General features: G+C 40.9%; 1 protein-coding gene across 2 annotated transcripts in view; it reads left to right on the plus strand.

Annotated features, from left to right (window-relative positions):
• vex (somatomedin B and thrombospondin type 1 domain containing protein vexed) overlaps positions 1-24,431 on the plus strand; it is a 100,368-nt gene that overhangs the window by 70,135 nt on the left and 5,802 nt on the right. For both annotated transcript variants that reach the window (XM_020949290.2, XM_086835843.1), the window contains 2 exons: positions 7,874-8,068; positions 18,070-18,190. In XM_020949290.2, coding sequence (XP_020804949.2) covers positions 7,874-8,068; positions 18,070-18,190 — 316 coding nt within the window. The remainder of the gene's footprint in view (positions 1-7,873; positions 8,069-18,069; positions 18,191-24,431) is intronic.

Genomic DNA, 24,431 nt, shown 5'->3' on the forward strand with positions numbered 1-24,431 from the left:
TACCCTGCACAGGAAGAAAATGCTGACAAGGAAATGGAGCAAGAACAGTCTCAAGAAGTTCGGCAGGTCTAGGAAAGTTTCACAGGACTTTTGTGACGAAACTTTATTTTGGCCAAGAATGTTAATGTTATGGAAATATATCCTACAGGATTTCAGACAGTGCAGAGTCAGACCAAGGTCCTTTCTATGCAAATCGTTTGTCTTGCACCGCCTGTCAGCGCAGGGAAAACCTAGCTCAGTCTTCAGTTTTCACCCCTCCGCCGGCACAGTGGTAATCGACTTGGGTCTGACCCACCATTAACTATTCAGCAGGCGAGGAGTCATCCAGTATGCTTGAGAAAAATGATATATAAATGCCTAGTTTACTTAAAATAATGCCTGGTATTTATAGTTGGGTCTTAAGGTTTCAAAAACTATCAAAACTATCAGAAAAAAGTACACTGTAATTATCAATTAAGACAAAAGGAAGCGGGAAGGTAATTTAAGTAAATTGGTTTCCGGTTTATTTCATAATTGCAGGCACTTTAACTTGGTCCTGTCTCTTGGTTATTTTCCACTAATTTCGAAAACATTTCATGGTCAATTGAGCTCCTTTCTTTCGTTCTTGTAGTACTGTCGGCCCATTGCTTTTGGCTGCCACTGTATCGTAGTATGCTACCATTTTGAAAAAGGCACGGGCTGGGGAAATACATAAATTGAGCGCATAAAAATCAATTTGGCGTAACCGCAGCGCGGCAAATAAACTGGTCTCGCATCGGGACAGGACCCAGTGTCTCCCAGAAGAAGGACTTCTAGAAGCAGCAGGCATGCTGCTGCATAAAGCGGACGAACAGTTTTCTTTCCCCAAAAAGTGTTTGTATTAATAACCCACTTATGCCCAGCGGCAGGAGCAATGCACTCCAAATCGAGAGTCTGGAATCCAAAGCCAGAGTCCAAGCAAAAAGGACCCTCAATTTATGCGAGAGCTGAGGGAGCGTGTAATCTGCCCCAAAAATGATTTACACCCCGCCCCAGGCAGACACACAGAGAAATAAAGGTACACTTGGCTTAATAAACTTGAAAGTTTAGAGTATTTTTGAAGGATTTGCCTCTCTCAAGGGAGATTCTTTCATAAACTAACTTGTTTTCTTAATATGACTAATATTAAACCACTCAAGTTGCTCTACAGAGACCTTCTTTCTTGCCGTGCAAGCACAAAGAGGGGTAACATAGAGCTGAATCCTCAACCAACTTGTAATAGTCGTAATAATAGCAATAATAATTTGCACAACCCTTTCGGCTTTTGTCGATTTTACTGCTCAATTTGATGACCAGCCAGGGGGAAGAGCCCCAGTGCAAGGACATGGAGGCAGTGCCCCATTATGGAGGCAGCTTCCAGCAGTCAGCAGGACCCAGCTTTCAGCTTCCAGGACCCATAAAAGTCAATTGTCTGCAACAAATTGAACATTTTTGTAGCAGCTACCACTTCGGGTTCAATACACTAAGCTGGGAAAAAGGGGACTACTAGCATGTGGCCTCGCCCCTGGTTCTGGCTCAGACTCAGTCCGAAACCGGATCTGACAGCCAAAGGAAGGTGAAGTAATTTTACATTTCGAGTGTCGCTGCCATTAGTTTGCCTTGGTCATCTGGAAAATTCTGAAGCAGTTCTGCATGAATTCTAAACGAAATTCCCTTTAGATTTTGCTCAATTAAAGGTTAGCTTTGGCTTCACAAAGGGATCTTTTACCAGTCGCAGGACCTGTTAAAATATATCGGGTTTCCCCAAGTTCATTTCCACAGGCTGTTGATCGAATTCTCTCCACGCTCACTCTGTGTCCTGTGTTAATGGATTGCGAGTGGCAAAAGTCGAGCTATGTACCCCTTTTTATTGCAACGCGTTGGCGCTTAGGGGGCTCGGGGGCAGGCAGAAAGTGAATTTGAATTATTCATGCTTGGCATCGAGTGCGATTGGTACTGGATTCGGTCTTTGAGGCCCCGCAAACTCGATGCACTCGAACCGAACCAGATTTCGGGGCTGAAGCCTGGCAAATGGCTGCTCTCTTTCGGCCAAGTACTTGGCAATAGTTGGTCAAATTAGTTGCACACACACACACTCTCACACTCTCATTCTGCACAGGAAGTGAAAGTTTTTGAGCTGCACCCGAGTTTGGGCTTTGTGCCCAAGCCGACCAACAAGTCTATTAGCCAAATTGTAATTGCTAACCTAATCCCAGGGATTTCTTGGCCACGAGCTAACCATATCGATGTCTGGCACTTGTCTCCAATGTAGAGCAGCTCTCCTTTGGAGCAGCTGGCCGATGGGGCTGTTTACCTTTCCAAAACTAATTAATTATTCAATTAAATGGCAAATAATGAGTCCAGTGGTTGCATTCAACACATGTTTCTGCGGTCAACTAAACGGTGAGCATTTCCGTTAAAACATTATTTGCTCAAAGTGGAAATAAATTAACTAATTGCGAAATGGAAATTTGATTAAAAAGGGGTCAAAGCTGGGGGCGCTGATACAAAATACTATTAATCATACATATTAAAATGCATATTTAATGTGAATTGTGACAGAGCTTCTCTCTTATTCCTTGGGTATCTTTATAGAAATTAAATGCTTTGACCTTACGTTTAACATACGCACTGTACAGGCACCTATTTTCCTGGCTTGGAAAAATCATTTAAATTCTCTTTCCCCTTCGCCTGGCTGCCTTTGTGTTTTTATTTCCCTTACTTTCTTTCTTTTTTTTTGGGTGATGGTTGTAGAAGGTTATGTGTCGAGGCCGTCTAGGTAATTGGACCTGCTCCCCGCTACCCGCAGCTGTGGCTGGCGAAATTGTAATTTGCATTAAGTGTTGGCACATACCTACCCCCCTCACCTCCCCTCTCTACCTGTCCTTACAACCTTCCCCTCATCCATCAGCGAGTCGCACGCATTCGCAATTGGACCAGCCGTTACGTATCCGCCGTGGTGTACCATTCCCCCTTCCCCGCTACTTACACACGCGTGTGCCAAGCTGGCTTTTGTGTGTGTTCAGCCGCTTTTAGCTCACAAATACACACTTATACACACAGGATCCCCTGCCATGGCTGCTGCAAAGGACTATTATAACTTTGTCGTGCCAGAAGCCAAGCCAAAGTAATATACTTTAGCACATGGAGTGTCCAGAAAACAAAGTTCCGCCTCTGCCAGGCGCCCAAAAGGGGAGTGGGAGTGGTGGTGGTGCAGGGGGGGTGGCATATCAAAGAGTTTTATTTTAGTTGCTTGTCAGGGATTTAATTAAGTGCAGCTATGCCATAAATATTAAGTGCAAGAAGAATGCACCAGCAATTTTCGCAAATTTCATTTCATATTTTCACCCGCATTGTTGGTTACTCGCATGGCGAATCTCAGGTAAGCCTTGTTTCACTGAGCGATAAGATCAGCTAAGATATATGTTTTTAAAAATACTATATATTAATAAGTCAGTCTGTCAGTCTTTTAAATGCTTGGAAAATTGTAAGAATAAATAGAGAGTGGAGACCTTAAGCTATACTTTTAAATTTAATTTAAATCGCTGGATAAGAGCGTGGTTTTTGTATAAAAATAGTTTCAGTTTCCCAGCGAGTAAATAAAAATACTTTCCGCAGTCTAAAGTTCACAAAAAATGAGAAATCTGGCTACCCTCAACCATAACCTTTACTTATATTACATTTTCCAATTTTTCACATATAGAAAAAGGGGATTCCCGTATATATACTGCAAATTGCAGCCATGTGTTCATTTTTTGGACCCCTGCCAATGGCTAAGCCATGACAAAGTGGCAATTCGTTGAGGTCCTGATGCCAATATTTGCCACATTGTTAAAAACCGTAGCTGCACATAAACAAATGAAACACGACGTGGACAGGCGGCCTTTGCCATTCCCATTCCCTTTGTTGCGTCAATTTGCAGGATATTGGCACAAGTCCAGTTCCCCCATATATATGTATATATGTACATATTCGTATGTATGTGTATTAATTACAATATTTTTGGGGGTAACGCGTGTGTAATGGCCCGGCCAACTGTGCTCAGGGGTGCGTGTAATTGTTATCTGGAATGGTAATTCGCCATTTGTAATTGAATTTAGCTGCCTGAATTTATGGCCTAGCAATTAAAAACCGATTTGATGGCCACCTAAAAATAGTACTTGAAATATATTTAACTAAAATATATTTAAATATTTTATATTGAGCTTAAAGCTAGGACACCCAAACAGACGACTGCCAGATAAACTTCACAAAGCCAAAGTATTTGCCCAAGTTTCGGTTATTGTTATGACAACACCGGCGGGTCCTGGAGAAACTCTAATCCTTGGAGCCATTCAGGTACAAAACTGAGTTCGAACTGGTTATAAATACTTGTGTATGTAGTTTCTGACGGGTTTTCGGCTGCTATTTAAGGGGGCTGTGTGGGTGTGTCTATGAGGACAATATCGGTTATTGAAATATGCAAGCGACAAAGTTTCCTCTATGCAAACTGCTGCCAGACTGTCTTTGGGCCAGAAACTTTGCCCACAATAACTGCCATAGTACGTAGTAATAGCTACTGCCAGTGGCTGGCTGGCTTTGTTCTTCGTGTTTGCTCCCGGATTGGCACTCCGGGATTAGCTGTCCGGGCATGATGTCGTGCGAATCGTCCCCGGCTATATCCGACTTATGCCAGAGCCAGAGCCAGAGCCAGAGTTCTGGGCAATAACGATAATGCAGCGGAAGCCGATTATTTTGGAGGTTCGTTGGTCGGGGATAGCGGAGTCTGGCAAGTGTTATGTAATTAGAGTCTGGCCGGGAAGCCAAGGGAGGCCAGCTGCTGCCGCATTTCAGTGTCCATTCTTCGCTTATCTGAGCTCTTGAGTTTGTCACAAGCAATTGTTTGACTTTACTTGACTTGACCAGGCCCAGACACACACAGACACAGACTGGCACATAACCAGGCTAACACAATGGCCGGAAAAGCCAAAAACTGGAACAAAGAGCAGTAGCCAGTAGGACACTGTAGAAAATATGTGTTACTACTATGAAAGAGAAAGACTTGACAACTAGAAAATGATGTATACCCTTAAAGAAGGTCCTGGAGGAAGTAAATTTTGTATGGATTCTGATTTTACTAAATAGAAAATATGTTAAATGTAATAAGCCTAAAGCTTAAAATTCAAAAGTGAAGAAGTAAGCCTAAAGCTTAAAATTCAAAAGTGAAGAAGTATTCCCACTTCCTTGCTTATTTTTTCCAAGTGCAGAGGACACAACACTCACTGGCATCAGCATTTGACGCCATTTGTTTTACTTCGCTGACCACAAATAACCATGGCCTGCTGTTGTGGCCAGCTTGCTGCCCCATTTTGTGGCCCAAACATTTTCCAGTAGCCGTAGTGGCTCTTGGGGTAGAGAGACTCGGTCCGTTCAGTACATTCCAGTCCACTCGCCCACTGTCCCGACATTGAGTTATGTTGTGCATATGAGCCCCAAGGAAATGCAGTCCCAGCAGGAGCAGGAGCAGGAGCAGGAGCAGGAGGAGGAGCTGGAGGAGGAGCAGGGGCAGTGGGCAGTAATGGCATCGGCGACATAGCAGTGACAAGGACTCAAGTCGAGTGCAGCTGCTGCGATTGTGGAATTTGAGGTCCTTTTTCGCGCAGAATTCTCACGTTTCAGCGCGCTGTCATCGTTGCTTAGTTCCCTTCACACTTCAAATAACTTGAAAATGGTTATGTTTTGTATAAATTTTAAATGGAATTTTGAGTAATTAAATACTAACCCTGGAACAGCTTGAATTTGTGCAAATATTTGATTCAAGCCAAAACCAATTAAATTTAATTTGTTAAAACAACCAGGACAGGACAAAGGCCATTCGATAATGTCCTTGGTTCTGTGGACTTAAATGACCGCCGGCAGGTAATTGGATGCCAGGCGAGAGGAGCCTCTATTAGCGCCACTAAAAAAGGGTGACAGCCACCAGGAGCAGCGACCATCATCATTCCCAGACCCATTTCCAAACCCATTCCCAAACCTATTCCCATTCCCATTCCCATTCTCACTCAGCATTTCATTATCATGGCAGGCAAATTTGCCGGGCAGCTAAATGGCGGCCAAGTGGCAAGTGGAAAGTGGCAGGACGAAGGATTAAGCGCTGAACCAGCTGCAAGTGGAAGTGGAACACGACGCCTGAAAGCAATGGTCCTCCTGCAGCAGATCCTGCTCCTGCTCCTGCTCCCGAACCCTCTTCCGGCTCCTGGTGGCCATCTAATTTTCAGCTCCTTGTCGCAGCGCCACAACAATCAAGTGGCATGATTGCTAAGCAGCATAATGCCATTTATTGCCACAACAAGCCCCAGAGTCGCGGCTAGCCAGGTTGCCCTAACCAAACGCAGAGTTTTTCCACGAGTTGTTCACACTGGCGGAAAAACAAAGCCAAGTTTAGCTGGAAAACGCATTTATAAATTATCTCCAGAAGTTAAATTAAAAGATTTAAATTGTAATTCCCATAATAAATAATACCTAAAAGAGATTTATACAGGAACAAATACTATCAAACAAAAAACACTTGATTTTCCGCAAGGACTCCTGCAAATGTTTGGTTAAAACAGAAGCCAAACCGACAGCACTGGCTTCGTGGCTGAAACTCCTTTTTCCTTGGCGAAACTTTGCCCGCATTCGCATTCATGGGCTCGCACAATATGCTAAGCGTCCTGCCAACGTCCTGGCAAGGGAGCTGGAAGCCAGGAGCTAGGAGCTAGGAGCATGGAGCTTGGAGCCAATGCAATCATAATTTTAACTACTTTAGTTTTATTCCACCCCCAGCCAGGCAGCCAGGAGCAGCAGCAGCAGGAGCAGCTCCTGCACTTAGTTCTATTATCCTGACGCTTTGTTCGCGCCAACGACGACGGCGCCTCGTCCTTTGGCTCCCACCCTTCCTGGCCCTTTTTGCCCAGCTTTTTGTTAATTCCGCGAGGCCACAATAAAAGCCAGTGGCATAGCGAGAGCAACGTAAAAATGAAAATGAAAATATAAATTGCCTTTGTGCACTGCGCGAAATTGCCCGCCGGGTATCGGGGCCAATCAGGAAGCAAGTTGCTCACCAACTGCGCCATCGAATGCTCTCCTCTCTGGCCAAGGACGAATGGCCATGAATAATTATTAGCCAAGCACTGGCACTTTTCCTAAATAATAATGGCAGGGAAAAGTTATGGCCACGGTCCGAAATAGCAATGGCAATATTCCCGCGTTAACGATGTGTCAGCAGGACTAGCTTAAGGATAATAGTTGAAAAGAGCCACCCCACATCCCATCCTACTAATGAGCTATTTAAATTCGATTTAAATAAATATATATATATATATATTGAGAAGCCTTTCAAGGGGTTAGAACTATCCTAGAGCCTGCAGCGACTATATATATTTATTCCTTGCCGGTCGAGGCGAATTTCAATTCGTTTGTGGCCAGCTTTTTGTGGCTTCATTAGCGCCTCTCCCTCTCGCAGTGGGTTCAGGTCAGGGACTTGGGCTCACAGAATGGGAATGGGAATTGGACTCCATCCGACTAGGACTGGGCAAGGGGATTTGATTAACACTAACCACAGTCCGCTGGGGGGCCAAATGCAAGCGGCAGGCACAAAGCCAGACCTTTGGGCGGCCAGAGTCTAGCAGCGAGAAGCGCAATCAAGGCGTATGGATTTTAATTAATTTTCGCCGCTGCACTGCAGCATTTTTAATTAAAAAACTTGGACGACGGCGATGATGATGCCGGGCATGTCCTTGGACGTCTTTGAGCTCTGTTTAGGCCCAGAGTAGCCTTCGATTTGCCAGCTCAATTTTCTAGATAATCTACCATAATATATAGTACTACATATACATTTTCTGCTTGGATATTTCAGTGCTGGACTGCCAGGTGGGCGACTGGGGACCCTGGAGCGAATGCGACAAGAGCTGCGGCACTGGCATGATGACCCGCAACCGGCAGATCCTGCAGGCGGCCCAAAATGGTGGCAAGCACTGCCCCACGTTGCAACAAAAGCGAGGATGCCAGGGCTACCGCTGCCATGGACATCGCGACAAGAAAATACTGCGCGGTAAGTCTGCCTTCAATACATATTTTTGCCCAATTTACCGAACTTACTATATAAGTTTCTGAAGTTCATGACTTTGATTACCAGGCGAGTAGAAAAAGTTATTTCATTATATACATATAATATAAAGTTATATAAATGTATATATACCCATTCAAGTTTGCAATTGAATTATAAGATCGTATTGGAAATGGATCATAGAAAAGCCTTAAATATTCGTATTCTTTGAATCAATACTTATTGATTTTGTATATGATAATTTTATCGACATATCAACATTTTAAAAACCGCATGACTAAGCCAAAAAAGCAATAATTTCAATTCCCGGACATGCCTAGAAAGATTTGCCTGTTGGTATATACATATATTCTTCTGAATGATCCAAGGGTATGAAAATATTGCAAAAGTTGGGACCAAAGTCAGCTTCAGTTTTGAAACTATCGTAAAGGTAAGAGATCAATATTCATGAATCATGTATAATTAAGTAAGGCTATTAACTTTGAGAAGTCATCCTAAATACAAATTGCTGAATCCCTTTTAGTTAAGTTAAAATAATAGGGTTCATGGCAATAAGTTAATTAATCGGACAACAAATGCATAGCTAGCTTATTTTAGACCTACGCCAAATCCCTCTATTAGTATCAATAATTATCATGATTAAGACTTACCACAGTATTTGTGAGATGTCATCAATTTGAGCCTCTTCTTTATTATCCAAATGTATAGGTAATATTTTCCAGTTCGCAGGGCATTCACTATCACTACTAATCACGATCACTATCGATGTCAACAGGTGGGGGTCCGCGCACATACTGAGGCCGCGCGCCTTCAGCGCCTCTATTTATAGTCCCAGAGGAGAGAGAAGAGAAACTGTGAGAGCAAGAGGGAAAGAGCTATCTGTAGAGAGTCAGAGAGAGCGAGAGGGAAAGAGCTATCTGTAGAGGGCAGAGGCTGAGGGATGTCGAGTGCGAGAGATCTTTATAGATACAGAGAGACTGTGTGTGTGCAGAGGGAGGCATGCATTTAACGATCGTTTCTATGTAAATATATATTAAAAATATTAACTAAATAGTGTTTGAATTAATTTTTTTCGAGAGTCACTGGCATTTGGCGTCGTTCTGCATTTTTTGGTAGTCTGCTAATTGCATGTTTTGATTTCGCGCGGTAAAAAATGCGGCAAATAGACGTCGAAGGAAGGAAGAGCCAAACAAAGAATGCAAACTCAAAATATATGTATATATTCTTATATGGGTGTTGGAAACACATGGCTGCAGCGCTTGTGTGGTTGGCCACAGAAATAACTATATATTACTGCAGATAAGGGAAACCTATTTTGTATTATTATATTTACAAATTTGAATAAATAAAAAATATATATATAGAAAGATTGAGTTAGAAACAGCGCAACCTAAATCACGATTAAGTATACGCCCGGTGGGCTTCTGAAATTGTCATTTAAAGCTGAGGAAGCCCTTGGAGAAATATTGAAAAACTCTAGAAATTGCTCTTACTATGTATGAAATTTAATTAAATAAATAAATCCATTCAAAGAGATAAATTTACAAATAGCACAACATCGAACACGATTAAGTATACGTCCCGTGGGCCGCTAAAATTACTATTTCCAATCGTTTTAATAAAGCATTTTCCGTTATATTTACAAATTTAAGTAAATAAAAAACTAAATATTTAAAAAGATTGAGTTAGAAATAGCAAAACCTTGATTACGATTAAGTATACGCCACGTGGGCCACAGAAATTAATATATATTACTGGAGTTAAGGGAAACCTTTTTTATAAAATTTTATACGAAAATCGTATAATATTTACAAGTTTGAGTAAATAAAAATATATATATCTAGAAATATTGAGTTAGAAATAGCACAACCTAAATCATGATTAAGTATACGCCCTGTGGGCTTCTGAAATTGTCATTTAAAGCTGGGGAAACCCTTGGAGAAATATTGAAAAACTCTAGAAATTGCTCTTACTATGTATTACATGTAATTAAATAAAAAAATCCATTCAAAAAGATAAATTTAGAAGTAGCAGAACAGCAAACAAAATTACGTATACGTCCCGTGGCGACAAGAAAGATTATTTAAAACAAGAAAGCTATTCCAGAAATATGAAAAACTGTGGTGCTCATTTAGTCATTATTTTTAAAAAGAAGTTAATACATAAATAGATTTAAAGAGATAGATTAAGAATTACTACAACCTCAAACAGAATTAAGTATACGCATTGTTGGCCATTGAAATTTTAAAGAAAAGCCGGGAAAAAGCCCATTAGCAGACAATTAAAATGATTTTTTCCAGAAAATGTTCTTTATATATATAGTAATCTAAGAGGAGTTCCAAGGCAAACAGCAAACAAATCGCACACGTAAATTATATCGGGTAAACACAGTGGCAGTGAAATCAAAGGATACCACGAAGACCGGACCAAAAAGAAAAAGGGAAATTGGATTGTATTGAGATAATAAATCAAATGAAATTAAGTTCCAATGAAGTTATTGTAAAAACATCAGTTCAGTCACTTTGCGAATATATTTAGCGACATTTTTTTATGACAATATTTTCGGCAAATCAAAGTTTAAAATTTGCAAAACTCAGCCAAAAAAGCCTTAATTAGTTTTTAATATGTTAATAATTCAACATTATATTGCAAATTTTTTGAAAATTTTATCGATGTAACACCTTAGCTTTTTTTGAAAAAATTGGAAATTTCTCCCGGACATGCATATAAATATTCGCCTGTTGATGCTGATCAAGAATATATATAGTTTATAGGGTCGGAAACGGCTTCGTCATATAGTTACAAGCTTCTGACTGCTTCAAGGGTATAAAAATATTGCAAATGTTGGGACCAAAGTCAGCTTCAGTTTTGAAACTATCGTAAGGGTAAGAGATCAATATTCATGAATAATGTATAACTAAGTAAGGCTATTAACTTTAAGAAGTCATCCTAAATACAAATTGCTGAATCACTTTTAGTTAAGTTAAAATAATAGGGATCATGACAATAAAGGAATTAATTAGACAATAAATGAGTAACTAACATATTCTAGACCTACGCCAGATCCCTCTATTAGTATCAATAATTATCATGATTAAGACTTACCACAGTATTTGTGAGATGTCATCAATTTGAGCCTCTTCCTCATTATCCAGATGTATAGGTAATATTTTCCAGTTCGCAGGGCATTCACTATCACTAGTAATCACGATCACTATCGATGTCAACAGGTGGGGGTCCGCGCACATACTGAGGCCGCGCGCCTTCAGCGCCTCTATTTATAGTCCCAGAGGAGAGAGGAGAAACTGTGAGAGCAAGAGGGAAAGAGCTATCTGTAGAGAGTCAGAGAGAGCGAGAGGGAAAGAGCAACCTTTACAAATAGACAGAAGGAGGTAGCTAAAGAGAGAGGGAGACGGAGGCATGCATTTAACGATCGTTTTTAGGGCAGCTATATGATATAGTCGGCCGATCCTAATAAAATGTATACTGAAATTATAAATTAATAAAAAATGGCTTTATATTAAATAAGATGCAAATATGTATGTTGAAAACTGGAAAATGTATAATTTGTTTCGTATAAAAATCGTTTCTATGGCAGCTATATGATATAGTCTTTCGATCCGACCTGTTCCGACTTAATTTTTGTTTTTTTTTAAATTGCAATTTTTGGAAATTTTGTTTTCTGTCGGAGATGACTAGAAAGCTGCTAAGTTTTATGCTTTTGACTAAAATTAAAATTTAGTTAATGAACCGAGCATAAAATATTTCTTAATTTGCTTAATTTGCAGCTTAAACTGAAATATTATCCTACAAGGTTATGAATAAACCGAAAGAAGGAAGAATTTTAAGCTGGAAAGGAGATCATCTTGGGGTTAAAAGGGGAATTATCCTTAAGAAGGGTCTGGGTGCAGGGATCATACACTCAGAATTCGAAAACCTCCTTTTCCGAATCCTGACTAAAAACTCCCTTCCCAAAGCCCGCTGATGCACTTCATATTCCATTCTCCAATTTTTCCCCATTTTCATGAAGGCTTTGTGACTATTTTCCGAGTAGTGAGCAGCAAGTGGAAACTTTTCCAAAGCATTTTAAAGGCACTGAGCGAAATGAGTTATGAATTGGCATATTTTAGATAAATAAAGGAGTATATAAATATATTTCAATGGGTATAAAGTTGATTTTTGGCTCAGCTTAGGTCAGTTTAGTCCAGCTGAGCTAAGACTGAGCTGGGCTAAGCTGATATTTTCCCTCGGTGCCTTTGGGCTTGGGTTTTGGGATGGCCAAAAAGCCAGCGCAAAAAGCGGATCTGCCAAACTCCAAACAAGAAGACCATAGAGGCAGAGACAGAGAGAGTACGTGAAAGAAAGCAGGAGCACAGCTGCCGGAGGTGCAGCAGGAGCAGTAAAAAAATGTGAACAGAGCCAGGAGCTCAACCCGGCCAACAAACAACAATCCTCCCACCCACTGCTCCGCCAGATCCAAAGCAATTTTCTGCAAGTGGCTGACATAAAAGCCATATTATATTTGGCTAAGTGTCACCGCCGGCTTACAAACACAGACAAAGGACCAGACAGGATGCGGGGAGCGGGGGAGGCGAAACTATTAAAATATCGCTGCGAAAGTTTTTGTTTATGTTTTGGGTCGCCTGCGCTCCATTAGCCTTGGACGTGCCTCCCATGCCAGCCCACTTTTTGTTTGGATTTAGTTCCGCCTTCCATCTTCCATTTTCCATCTTCCGCCTTCCGGTTGCCATTTTTTGCCCATGTGTGTGAGTGCCGGGCTGGGGAGTGTGTGTCTGTGTATGTGTGTCTTTAAGCGTTTAATTAAAACTTTGATTGCTGCCATTAAAATATTATTTAACCGCATAGTGAAGCGGAAAAGAGGAATGGAACCTGCCAACTGCAAAGCTGATTGGCAGAAGAAACAGCGGCTTTTTGCCAATATTAATTGGAGCCAAGCGGCGGCAACAATGTTTTGGACAGTTTAGTATCTGGAAATTTGCATTCGCAATTTGCACACATCACATACTCCTCCTACCTCCCTCCCAGCCCCTTTGTGGCAGCTTCAAAGTTGCACTAACCGAATTAAAGGGCAACCAAAGTGGCCTTTAGTTTGCAACATTTATGGCAACATGTTGGAAAATGCTAATGCTGGGAATCAAATCAGAAACTCCTAGAGTTATTTTTGTTTATATACAAGTTCTATATAAAATATATATTGCAAATCCAATCAGACCCGGCGTAATTAACGCCATTGATAATATTATTGCACATAGCACCACATATCTGCCGAAAAACCTTTCGCTAATATTATTTGCATTTAACAAATATTTTGGTATTCAAATAAAATAAAGCCTTAATTACTTTTATGAGTTATTATTTGAATGAAAATTCGGAACCTCGAACACACACAAGCACAGTTCATTAACTTCGAATGTTGTTTTAAAGCTAAAATCGCTTTTATATAATTACATATTTAATTACAATTATAATCGGAATGTGTGTGGGGCCTATTTATTGTAGGCAATCGGTGGAGGTTTGTTGATACAATATTTGTGTGTTTTGCCAAAAAAATGCATATTAAAATATTAAATATAAATGCGTCAACTAATTGCGTAACAAATGCGTGAATATTGCTTTTCCGGTTCGCTAAAAATTAATTCTCAGCTCATGTTTTTCGGGAATTGCAGCGCAATTATTATTATTTTAATGTCTAAACCAAAGCATATGGGATATGGTGGGGAAGGTGGGGAAAGTGGGGGGCTTCGCCTACTCCTTAATTGGTCCACAATTATGTGCGCATAACCACACATGTATGGAGGTGGTGTCCTAGGAGCTGGCAGTCCTGCGAATGTTAATTAAAGCGCTTGCTTGGGCGTCGTCTCTCTGTGAGTGTATGTGTGTTTAAGGCTCATAATGCGCTTAAGCTGTTTATTGTTTTTAGCACCTCCCACGACCACGCCCATGCCCATGCCCGCCGACTCTGTGGGCGGATGCGGAGGCGGATGTGCGGTTGTGTTTGCGTTGCAAATAGCCGACAGACAATCGCCACAGGACGAGCAGGAGGAGTCTATAGAAGCTCTCTCTCCCTTGCCAGCCTTGCCAGCCTTGCCAGCAATTACAGGGCATTAAAAGAGTCGATTATTAATGGGCAACATGACCGCAGAAAAAACTACAAAATCAAAGGAGAACACAGCTGTAGTTTTTAAAAACAGAAAGAGTATAAGCTTTCGACACAAGTTTATCTTCTTTTTTTACATCCCCCCTCTGAGTAGTAACGCTAATACTAGCTATTTGTGTCTTAACTAACTCATAAACTTAAATTCTTAACCATCTAGACTTTAAAGTCTTTAAAGTTGTCATAAGTTAACAGCTTATGGTGGTGTAAATATTTTAGCAGTTCAAGGAAATCCGTGGTTCCTTGCCGTCTTAACTCCTACAAAATGAACATATTCTCCTTCTAGCTTGTATCTCTGTATCCTTGCTTAGACCTGTAACCGCCCATCATCTCTCCGTATCCTATGTTTCCCAGTCAAAACCAAATTCAATTTGCTGCCGGCTGCCTACAGGAAACGGAAACGAAATATGTCAGTGTGGGGGGCGCTCTTAAGTATGCTATTAAAAATTTTCTAATTCCAACATAATTGCTAACAAACAAGCTGACGTCCGTGTGTGTGTGTCTTCCTGTCTTCAGCAGGACGCACACACCCACACAAAAATACGCACAATAATTAAGGTAAACAAAGGCACAGGTGAAAGGTGAAAGGTAAGGTAAGGTAAGACCTGCAACCATAAAATATGCATGATCAGGTAATGAAGAAATGGTGAAAATGTGGGAAAAAGCGGAAAAACTCAGCGGTAATTGCCATCTACATAATTCACAAACTCCACCTCAAGTTGCACACACAGAAATTTTTGGGGAAATTTTCGGTTGACTGCCACGCCGCGCGTCCTTTTTTTCGGGGTTTTCCGCGTGCGACATTTGCCACACGTGCCGCCAGAAAAATATATTATATACCCGGAAAACCCAGGACCCCCAGGATCCCCCAGTTTGCGGCAGATCCCTTTACCTTCCCTTGCCCCGAATTGGAGACGACCTCATTCGCAGCCGCAATAATGCTCGGTGCTCATTAACGTTATAAAAATAATTGCTTAACACTCGCAAGCACGCCATCACACACACCCATACTCACCACACACATGTACTAAATTCCAATTAACCTGCAGCTGTGTATGAGTGTGTGTGCGAGCGGCTGTCATCTTGGTTCACGGTCGTCAGGTTGGTAATCGTCCGAGATGAGCGATGAAGTGCCATCGAGCGGCAGTTTCGGCCAGAAGCCACACCAGGCAGGGGTGTCCTGCAACCCTCGTTCGAAAGGAGGTTTGTTTGGCCAATTATTTGGACCGAGTCCTAGAGCCACATTTCCAAGGATCAGCTGTTTTCCAGCTGGGCAAATAATTACAAGCAACAATAAAAGGCTCAACAACAAAATCTATTGGTATAAAAACCCTGATCTGTGGCCACCTAGATCTTGCCTTGATGGCACCTGAACTTTTCCAGTTTTCCGCTTGAAGGCTGGCAAAAGTTTCCCTTTCGCATGGCGGCTGCCCTTATGTAGATGCCCAAGGCAAAGTCTGAGCGGAAGGACCTTGACGTTGGGCCCCAACAATATGGCATTTGATTATGCAAATGGGGGAGGGAGGGAGGGCGCCGCATCCTTCTGTGCTTAGCACTTGGCTCGTTAAATTTACATAAGTTGCAGGGGCTGGCGGCGGCGATGCCTAAAATTATGCAACACATATGGGCCAGGACCAGGACAGGATATACCAGCATCCAGAGGAGATAACCAGAGAGTGAGAGCAGAAGAGTGTGTCGCTTTTTTTCACAACTTTTTGAAATTGATTGAAGAGAAATTATAATTTATAAAGTATATCCAAAGTCTGCTGAAACTATCAGTGGGCAGGGAGTCTATGATTTTATTGAATAAAGAATCAGAATCAGAATTAGAACAATTTATGTAAGAGAGTATCGAACAATACCTGCCTTTGAATACAAATGACTAAAAGTAAACCCAATGAGCTCTCTACCCCCTTTTTTCTGATGAACTCTCGGTGCCAGGATACCATCACCCACTCCCTATCCCTGTCCTTGTCCCCATTCCAATCCCCCATTCGAAACCTGCTCCTCTCTGGAGACCTTTGAGTGTGCCAGAGTCCCAGGGCAAACAGCAAACAAATCGCGCACGTAAATTATATCGGGTAAACACAGTGGCGGTGAAATCAAAGGATACCACGAACACTGAACAAAAAAACAAGGGAAATAGGATTGTATTGAGATGATAAGTCAAATGAAATTCAGTTAAAATATATTTATTCTAAGAACATCAGTTCAGTCAATTTGCGAATATATTTATCGACATTTTTATATGAAAATATTTTCGGCAAATCGAAGTTTAAAGCTCAGCATAGCTCAGTCAAAAAAGCTTTAATTTTAATTTGGAAACCTTTCCCAAGTTAGTTTTTAATAGGTTAATAATTCTACATACTTCATTAAAAAATTCAACATTTAGCAAATTTTTGAAAATTTTAACGATGTAACCCCTTTGATTTTTATTCAAAAAATTTCTAACATTTTCTATTCTCTCGGACATGCCTAGGAAATCCGCCTATTGCTGCTGATCAAGAATATATATGATTTATAATGTCGGAAATGACTCCTACATATAGCTACAAGCTTCTGACTGTTCCAAGCGTATAATATTATAGCACAAGTTGGGGCCAAAGTGATGATTAGTTTTGAAACTATCGTAAGTGCATGAAATCAACATTCGTAAATAATGTATAATTAAGTAAGGCTATTAACTTTGAGAAGACATCCTTAATACAATTTGCTGAATCACTTTTAGTTAAGTTAAAATAATAGGGTTCATGAGAATAAAGGAATTAATTAGACAATAAATGAGTAACTAACTTATTCTAGACCTACGCCAGATCCCTCTATTAGTATCAATAATTATCATGATTAAGACTTACCGCAGTATTTGTAAGATGTCATCGAATGGAGCTTCTTCCTCATTATCCAGATATATAGGTAATATTTTCCGGTTCGCAGGGCATTCACTATCACTAGTAATCATGATCACTATCGATGTTAACAGGTGGGGGTCCGCGCACATACTGAGGCCGCGCGCCTTCAGCGCCTCTATTTATAGTCCCAGAGGAGAGAGGAGAAACTGTGAGAGCAAGAGGGAAAGAGCTATCTGTAGAGAGTCAGAGAGAGCGAGAGGGAAAGAGCTATCTGTAGAGGGCAGAGGCTGAGGGAGGTCGAGTGCAAGAGATCTTTATAGATACAGAGAGAGTGAGTGTGTGCAAAGGGAGGCATGCATTTAACGATCGTTTCTAAGGATGTAAATATATATAAAAAAATATCAACTAAATAGTGTTTGAATGAATTTTCTTCGAGTGTCACTGGCATTTGGCATCGTTCTGCATCCGCGACACGTCACCAAGGTGTTGGTTGTTGGCTGTTGGCTGTCGGTGGCTGACGTGTTGTCGCTGCTACCGCGGTGTCCTGAGGGGGTTAAGGGGTCTTGAGCGGGTTAAGGTTTCGCATTTCTATGCAATCTGTGGTCGAAGGTCGGAGGAGCAAAAGGTGAAGCATTCCTGCACATGTTGTTTGCCCTGCTATCCGTTTCTCTCTCCCCCTATTTTGTGTGTTATTTTTTTTGGTAGTCTGCTAATGGCATGTTTTGATTCCGCGCGGTAAAAAATGCGGCAAAACGACGTCGAAGAAAAGAAGAGCCAAACAAATAAGGCAAACTCAAAATATATGTACATATATTTATATAAATATGTGATGGAAACACGCACACACTTCCGGGAGTGCATGACGTGATTGAATTATGGCTGCAGCGCGTGTGTGGTTTTGCCGCTTCTGAAGAAACTCTCCTAGTAATCACCACAATTTATTCCCTTTGTTTTTCTTCCAGAAATGGCCTTGCTTCTCCCCGCCGCCCTTTCCCACAACCGTCATGCCAACGATAGCAGCGATATCCGGCGGAATCTGCGCACGCGCTACCGCGACTCCTACAAGCACAACCGAGATCATGAGTAAGTATACGCCCTGTGGGCCACAGAAATAACTCTATCCAATCAAAGAGAGCCATTTCGATTACGCAAAAATATATATGCAGATAGATTGAGTTAGAAATAATGGAACGGTTATCAATATTAAGTATACGCCCCGTCGGTAGCTGAAATTACTATATCCAACCTTTTTTATAAAGCATTGCCCCATTATATTTACAAAATTAAGTAAATGAAAAAATAAATATTTAAAAAGATTGAGTTAGAAATAGCAAAACCTAAATCACGATTAAGTATACGCCCTGTGCGCTAAAAATTACCATATCCATTTAAGGGAAACATTTTTTATGAAGCATTTTCCCATTATAAATACAAATTTGAATAAATAAAAAGAAATATATTTAAAAGATTGAGTTAGAAATATTACAGCCTAAGCTGCGATTACGTATACGCCCTGTGGGCTTCTAAAATTGTTATTTAAAGCTGGGGAAACCCTTGGAGAATTATTGGAAAACTCTAGAATTGGCTCCAATAGTGTATTAAATCTAATTAAATATATAAATATATTCAAAAAGACATATAAAAGTAGCAGACCAGCGAAAAAGATTACGTATACGCCCCGTGGTGACAAGAAAGATTATTTGAAACAAGGAAAGCCATTCCAGAAATATGAAAAACTGTAGTGCTCATTTAGTCATTATTTTTGAAAAGAATTTAATACTTTTAAAAGACTTAAAGAGATAGATTAAAAATTAATACAACCTCAATCAGAATTAAGTATACGCCTTGTAGGCCATTGATTTTTCAAAGGAAAGCCAGGAAAAAGCCCATTAGCAGACAATTAAAATTATTTTTTTAAGAAATTGTTATTAATATTTATAATAATCCAAGGGGGGATTGTACTGAGATAATAAGTCAAATGAAATTCAGTTCCAATGAAGTTATTCTAAAAACATTAGTTCAGTCCCTTTGCGAATATATTTAGCGACATTTTCATATGACAATATTTTCGGCAAATCAAAGTTTAAAATTTGCATAACTCAGCAAAAAAAAATTTATTTTTTATTTGAAAACCTTTCTCATGTTAGTTTTATTAGGTTAATAATTCTACAAACTTCATTAAAAATTTAAAATTTTGCAAATTTTGTGCTTTTATTTAAAAGATTGGGAAAACATTTTTTTTTTTATCCCGGACATGCCTAGAAAGTTTCGCCTGTTGATGCTGATCAAGAATATATATATATATATTTTAGAGTCAGAAATGACTCTTTCACATAGTTACAAGCTTCTGACTGCTTCGAGGGTATAAAAATATTGCAAATGTTGGGACCAAAGTCAGCTTCAGTTTTGAAACTATCGTAAGGATAAGAGATCAATATTAATAAATAATGTATAATTAAGTAAGGCTATTAACTTTGAGAAGTCATCCTAAATAAAAAATGCTGAATTACTTTTAGTCAAATTAAAAAAATGGGGTGCATGGCAATAAGTGAATTGGACCAATTGAATGTTGGGACCAAAGTCAGCTTCAGTTTTGAAACTATCGTAAGGATAAGAGATCAATATTAATAAATAATGTATAATTAAGTAAGGCTATTAACTTTGAGAAGTCATCCTAAATAAAAATTGCTGAATTACTTTTAGTCAAATTAAAAAAATGGGGTGCATGGCAATAAGTGAATTAATCGGACAATAAATGCATAATTAACTTATTCTAAAACTACGCCAAATCCCTCTATTAGCATCTAATTATATAGATAATTATCATGATTAAGACTTACCGCAATATTTGTGAGATGTCATCAATTTGAGCCTCTTCCTCATTATCCAGATGTATAGGTAATATTTTCCAGTTCGCAGGGCATTCACTATCACTAGTAATCACGATCACTATCGATGTTAACAGGTGGGGGGTCGCGCACATACTGAGGGCGCGCGGCTTCAGCGCCTCTATTTATAGTCCCAGAGGAAAGAGCACAGAAACTGTGAGAGCAAGAGGCACTGAGCTATCTGTAGAGCGAGGCAGAGCGGGAGCGAGAGGGAAAGAGCAGCCTCTACAAATAGGCAGAGGGAGGTAGCTACAGCGAGAAAGAGAGGGAGGCACACATTTAACGATCGTTTCTAAGGCATATATATGATATAGTCGGCCGATCCTTATAAAATTAATAGTGAACTTATTATTATTTTATAATTTCACTATTAATTTTATGGCTTTAATGGCTTTAAATCATATGAGATGCAAACATGCATGTTGATATATTAGGAATTAACACAACCTCTATCAATATTAATTATACGCCTTGTCGATCACTGACAATTCAAAGAAAAGCTAGAAAAAAGCCCATTAGCAGACAATTAAAACTATTTTTTCAAAAAATTGTTCTTAATACATATAAAAATCCAAGTAAACAAATAAATATATTTAAAAGAAAATCTTTATATTCCTTTTTCTTAGACTCCTGCGATCGGCTCCATTTTAGCTGGAAATCCCCTCATTTCGGTCACAGATGGTCCTTGGACAAGGGGTTTTTTTCTCATCTCCTCTGTTTTTTTTATGGGACAACTTTGGTCCCGTTGCCGAACCGAAGGGTTTATCCCAATATTTGCTAGCTTGAGTTGAGCTTTTATGGCGCGCGACATGCAAAATAATTTCATGTCCTTCGAATGGGAGGGCAGGAAGGCATAAACGGCGGCAATAAAAGTCCATCATAAAAGGGGGGTACTGGCATAAAACTGTTCCTAAGCTGGCCCTGATTTGACGCGTTGTTAATTCTTTCGAATTTCTCCTTCGTTATTCCTTGGCATTTCTGTTTTTTTGCTTCTGCTGCTGCGTGCTATATGCTGTGTCCTGTTTGTTTGTTGTATTTGTGCTCCTTTGATTTTTATGATTTGCTTCGCCAGGTTGGAATTTCTCGGGTGTCTGGGACATGTCCTTAAGTGTCCTTGATGTCCTATTTGTGGCGTGGCAAGGCGAGGCGAAGGCAAACACGAGCCGGGAGAAAACAAACACAACGAGACAAAAGGCCGTAGTCCAAGTCCGAGGCCTTCTCACCGCTCCGACCTTTTCTTTCTGGATTTTCTGCAAGGCCCAGTCCCAGTCTTTGTGGTCTGAGCTCGATATTCTAGCTTCTGGTCCCTGCTTCTGCTCCTGTTCCTGCTCCTGCTCCTGCTCCTGTTCCTGCTCCTACTCCTTCTCCCTGTTCTTTTGCTGCTCGTTTTTGTTTTGTGCTTGTCACTTTTCAGATTTTTGTGTTAGAAATCTAGCATATGATGGACTTGCCTATTCCCCAGAACCAGCACTGCATTTATTACTCTCCCTTCTGATTCCCTGTCCAAGGAGTCTAATATACCCCGCATGTCCTCGGTAGCAGGAAAATCTGTCGAACATCTTTCGCTGGCCCATTACTGCTGCCACAATAAGCGCACATCAATCACGTGCCGACTCCTGACCGAGACGCCTTTCCTCCAAGGAAAATGCCTTTCCCCAGGAGTTTTCTTCTTGTTGTTTTTTTTTTACGTTTTTGATGTACCACGCCCACTGGCCGCCTTAAGTGTTCGCTTGGCCCCCATCAAAAGCCGTTTATTATGATGCGTTTCGCTTTTCTTGTTGATGTTATTTGGTTCCTCGTTGGCAAAATAAAATTAAATTAAATCCGCAATTTATTATTTTATGATTTTTCATTTCCTTTTTCGTTTTGTCTTTTTTTTCCTCTGGCCACTCAAAGCCCTCCCCTGACGTATCTCTTTTTCACAGATTTTTCCTTCGATTTCGGTTTTCATTTAGATTTCGTCTCCGTTTTTCCCTGGACTTTTTCGTCCTGCCAATGCACCGAGAGACAAGTTGAATTTGTAATAAAAAGTGGGAGGTGGTTTTTTTTTGGTTGCTTTCAATGTTCCCTGCTCCTTCTTTTTTTTGCAGTGTGTATCGTGTCCAGTCGTCTGGACAAACATCTGCATGTGTGTATGAGAGTCGTGTCTGTTACTCTAAAGCTTAATTAACAGTCCAGCGGTTGATGGGCGGTCAGCAAGGACCAAGGACGAGGACGAGGACGAGGACGAGGACGAGAAGACGATGAACGAAAGGTCCTAAGCCTGTGGTCCAAGGGAAGCTTACTCAAACTGTTGCTGCTAATTGAAACGGATCGATGGCCAGGACTCTGAAGGAACTGCTAGCACTAAGCCGAGCAGCAAATATGACAATTTGAAGGATGTGCCCGGCAGAAGGTTGATTCCTCTGAAAGGATTAAGCTACAGAGTTATCAAGAGAGACCTTCGGTTGGGCTTTTATTGGTGGCTTCTCTGAAGTTTTCTGTAATAACAGGCACCCCACCTGCCTTTGAAATAAGATTTTGCGATCCTCGTTTTGTCCTGCGACCCCGCCCACTATCTCAGCCTTCCTCCTCCATGGTGATTTGTTAACTTGGCGGAGAAACTTTTATTGCTTTGTCAGCGATATGAGAGGCGGCAACGGCAACCGCAAATTATGAATTATACACTCGAACAATAATAGCGGGGACAGGACAGGGACAGAGACAGGGACAAGGACAAGGCCGAGGACGAAGACAAGGAGATGAAATAAATAAATATATAAATAAATTACGGAAATGGGAATGGTTTCCCCACACAAACACCCGCACAAAAAGCGAAAACAAGAAAGTTAAAGCTGCGAGGGGAGAGAGCCGAAAAATAAGAATAAAAACAATAATTCGCCACAATTTAATTTACATAATGACAGTGTCAAGCGGCGGCTGCAAGACAGAAAGGAATTAAAAGGACCAAGTAGGTACCGGAAGTTCGAAGGAAGAAGAAGAAGGAGGAAAAAAGGACGAAGGAAGAAACGGGGGACGCGCAAACAACGTTGTTGAAAATTCACACTTTTTTTAATGCGATAAATTTACAAGGCAACTGGGAAATCTGCAGTCGACAGCCGTAAAGTAGGCAACGTGTGTGCCACGCCCCCCCGCCCCCGTCGCCGTCCAGGACCACGCCCACCACCGTCTGCGCCTACGTGGGGCAACAATAAAACGTTTTTAAGCAGAAATCCCCACGAGGATTAGCCTGGACCGCATAAATTTGCCAGCAGACGCGAGCAAACAAAGCGCGCAAGGACCAACTAGCCAGGGACGGACTCAGGACTCAGGACACAGGACACGGCAAAGGAGAGGAGAGGAGAGTAGAGATATTGTGGTGCTCTCCCCAAAGGAACCGTGCCAGCACCATCAAATGCCCATCTTCCAGATGGACATCGTCTTGTCTATCTTTCAGATTCATTCAAGGCTAACCAGCTTGGGTTGTGGGAGAGGAAATAAATAAATAGTTATTAGAAATTATCTATTTTAAGAAAGGTGTTTAATAAAAACTGAGTGTAATCAGTTTCATTTTGATTTACTCATAGGACGGCTTTCGAATGTTTCGCCTGTTAATGCTGATCAAGAATAAATACAATTTATAGGGTCGGAAATGACTCCTTCACATAGTTTCAAGCTTCTGACTGAAACTATAATGCCCTGCAAGAGTATAAATAGAAGATTTTCATAGCAAACAAATCACTACTCAGATCTCTTAAAGAATTACTTCCCAAACTAAGAAAAAGCTCACTTTCTAACAATTTAATATATATAAAACCCATTATCTTACTCCGCTCCTGATTGTCTAGCCTCGCTCTTGATTGCTGGCCCCTGGAAATTGAAGACAATGGGTCCTGCGAATTGACAGATTTTACGATTTCAGAAGGAGTCGAAAAAAAAGAGGGGGCGCCCTTTTTCATGCTTTCCCTGCTCACCTGCCTTTTACTCATTTGCATAGAACAGGTGCGTGGGGTCGTCATCCTTACAGGATTCTTACTCCACGTCCTGCTGGCTCCCCTCCTTGGAGGCACACTCGCATTTATCGCGCATTTTGTTTTGTTTCCTTAACCACCCCCGGCCAGGACCTGCATAAGGGGCCATAAAAATGCGTTAAAGCTGCTACTTTATTTTCATTACAAAAGGGACTCACATAGTCAGGTACACAAATATAGCCTGACTCCCTCCCCTGACTGTGTCCTTAGGCCCCGTTGATCTATGCAGGCGGCTTTCCTTGCGGATTTTCCATCCGTTGGTCGTCCATTCGTCTGCGGCTGCTTTGCATACTTTTAGCGGCACTCAAAGTCGGCGGCTTTACAAATTGAATTATGCACTTAATGGCGAAGGCATTTGGTTAACTGAAAACTCAACTGAAACCCGAACTGAAGCTGATGCTGAAGCTGAACCAGAGGAGAGATTTC

The sequence above is a fragment of the Drosophila serrata genome, unplaced genomic scaffold (genome assembly GCF_035046125.1).
Source record: "Drosophila serrata isolate PLE 108 unplaced genomic scaffold, ASM3504612v1 contig_276, whole genome shotgun sequence".
In the NCBI taxonomy this organism is placed as follows: Eukaryota; Metazoa; Arthropoda; class Insecta; order Diptera; family Drosophilidae; genus Drosophila; species Drosophila serrata.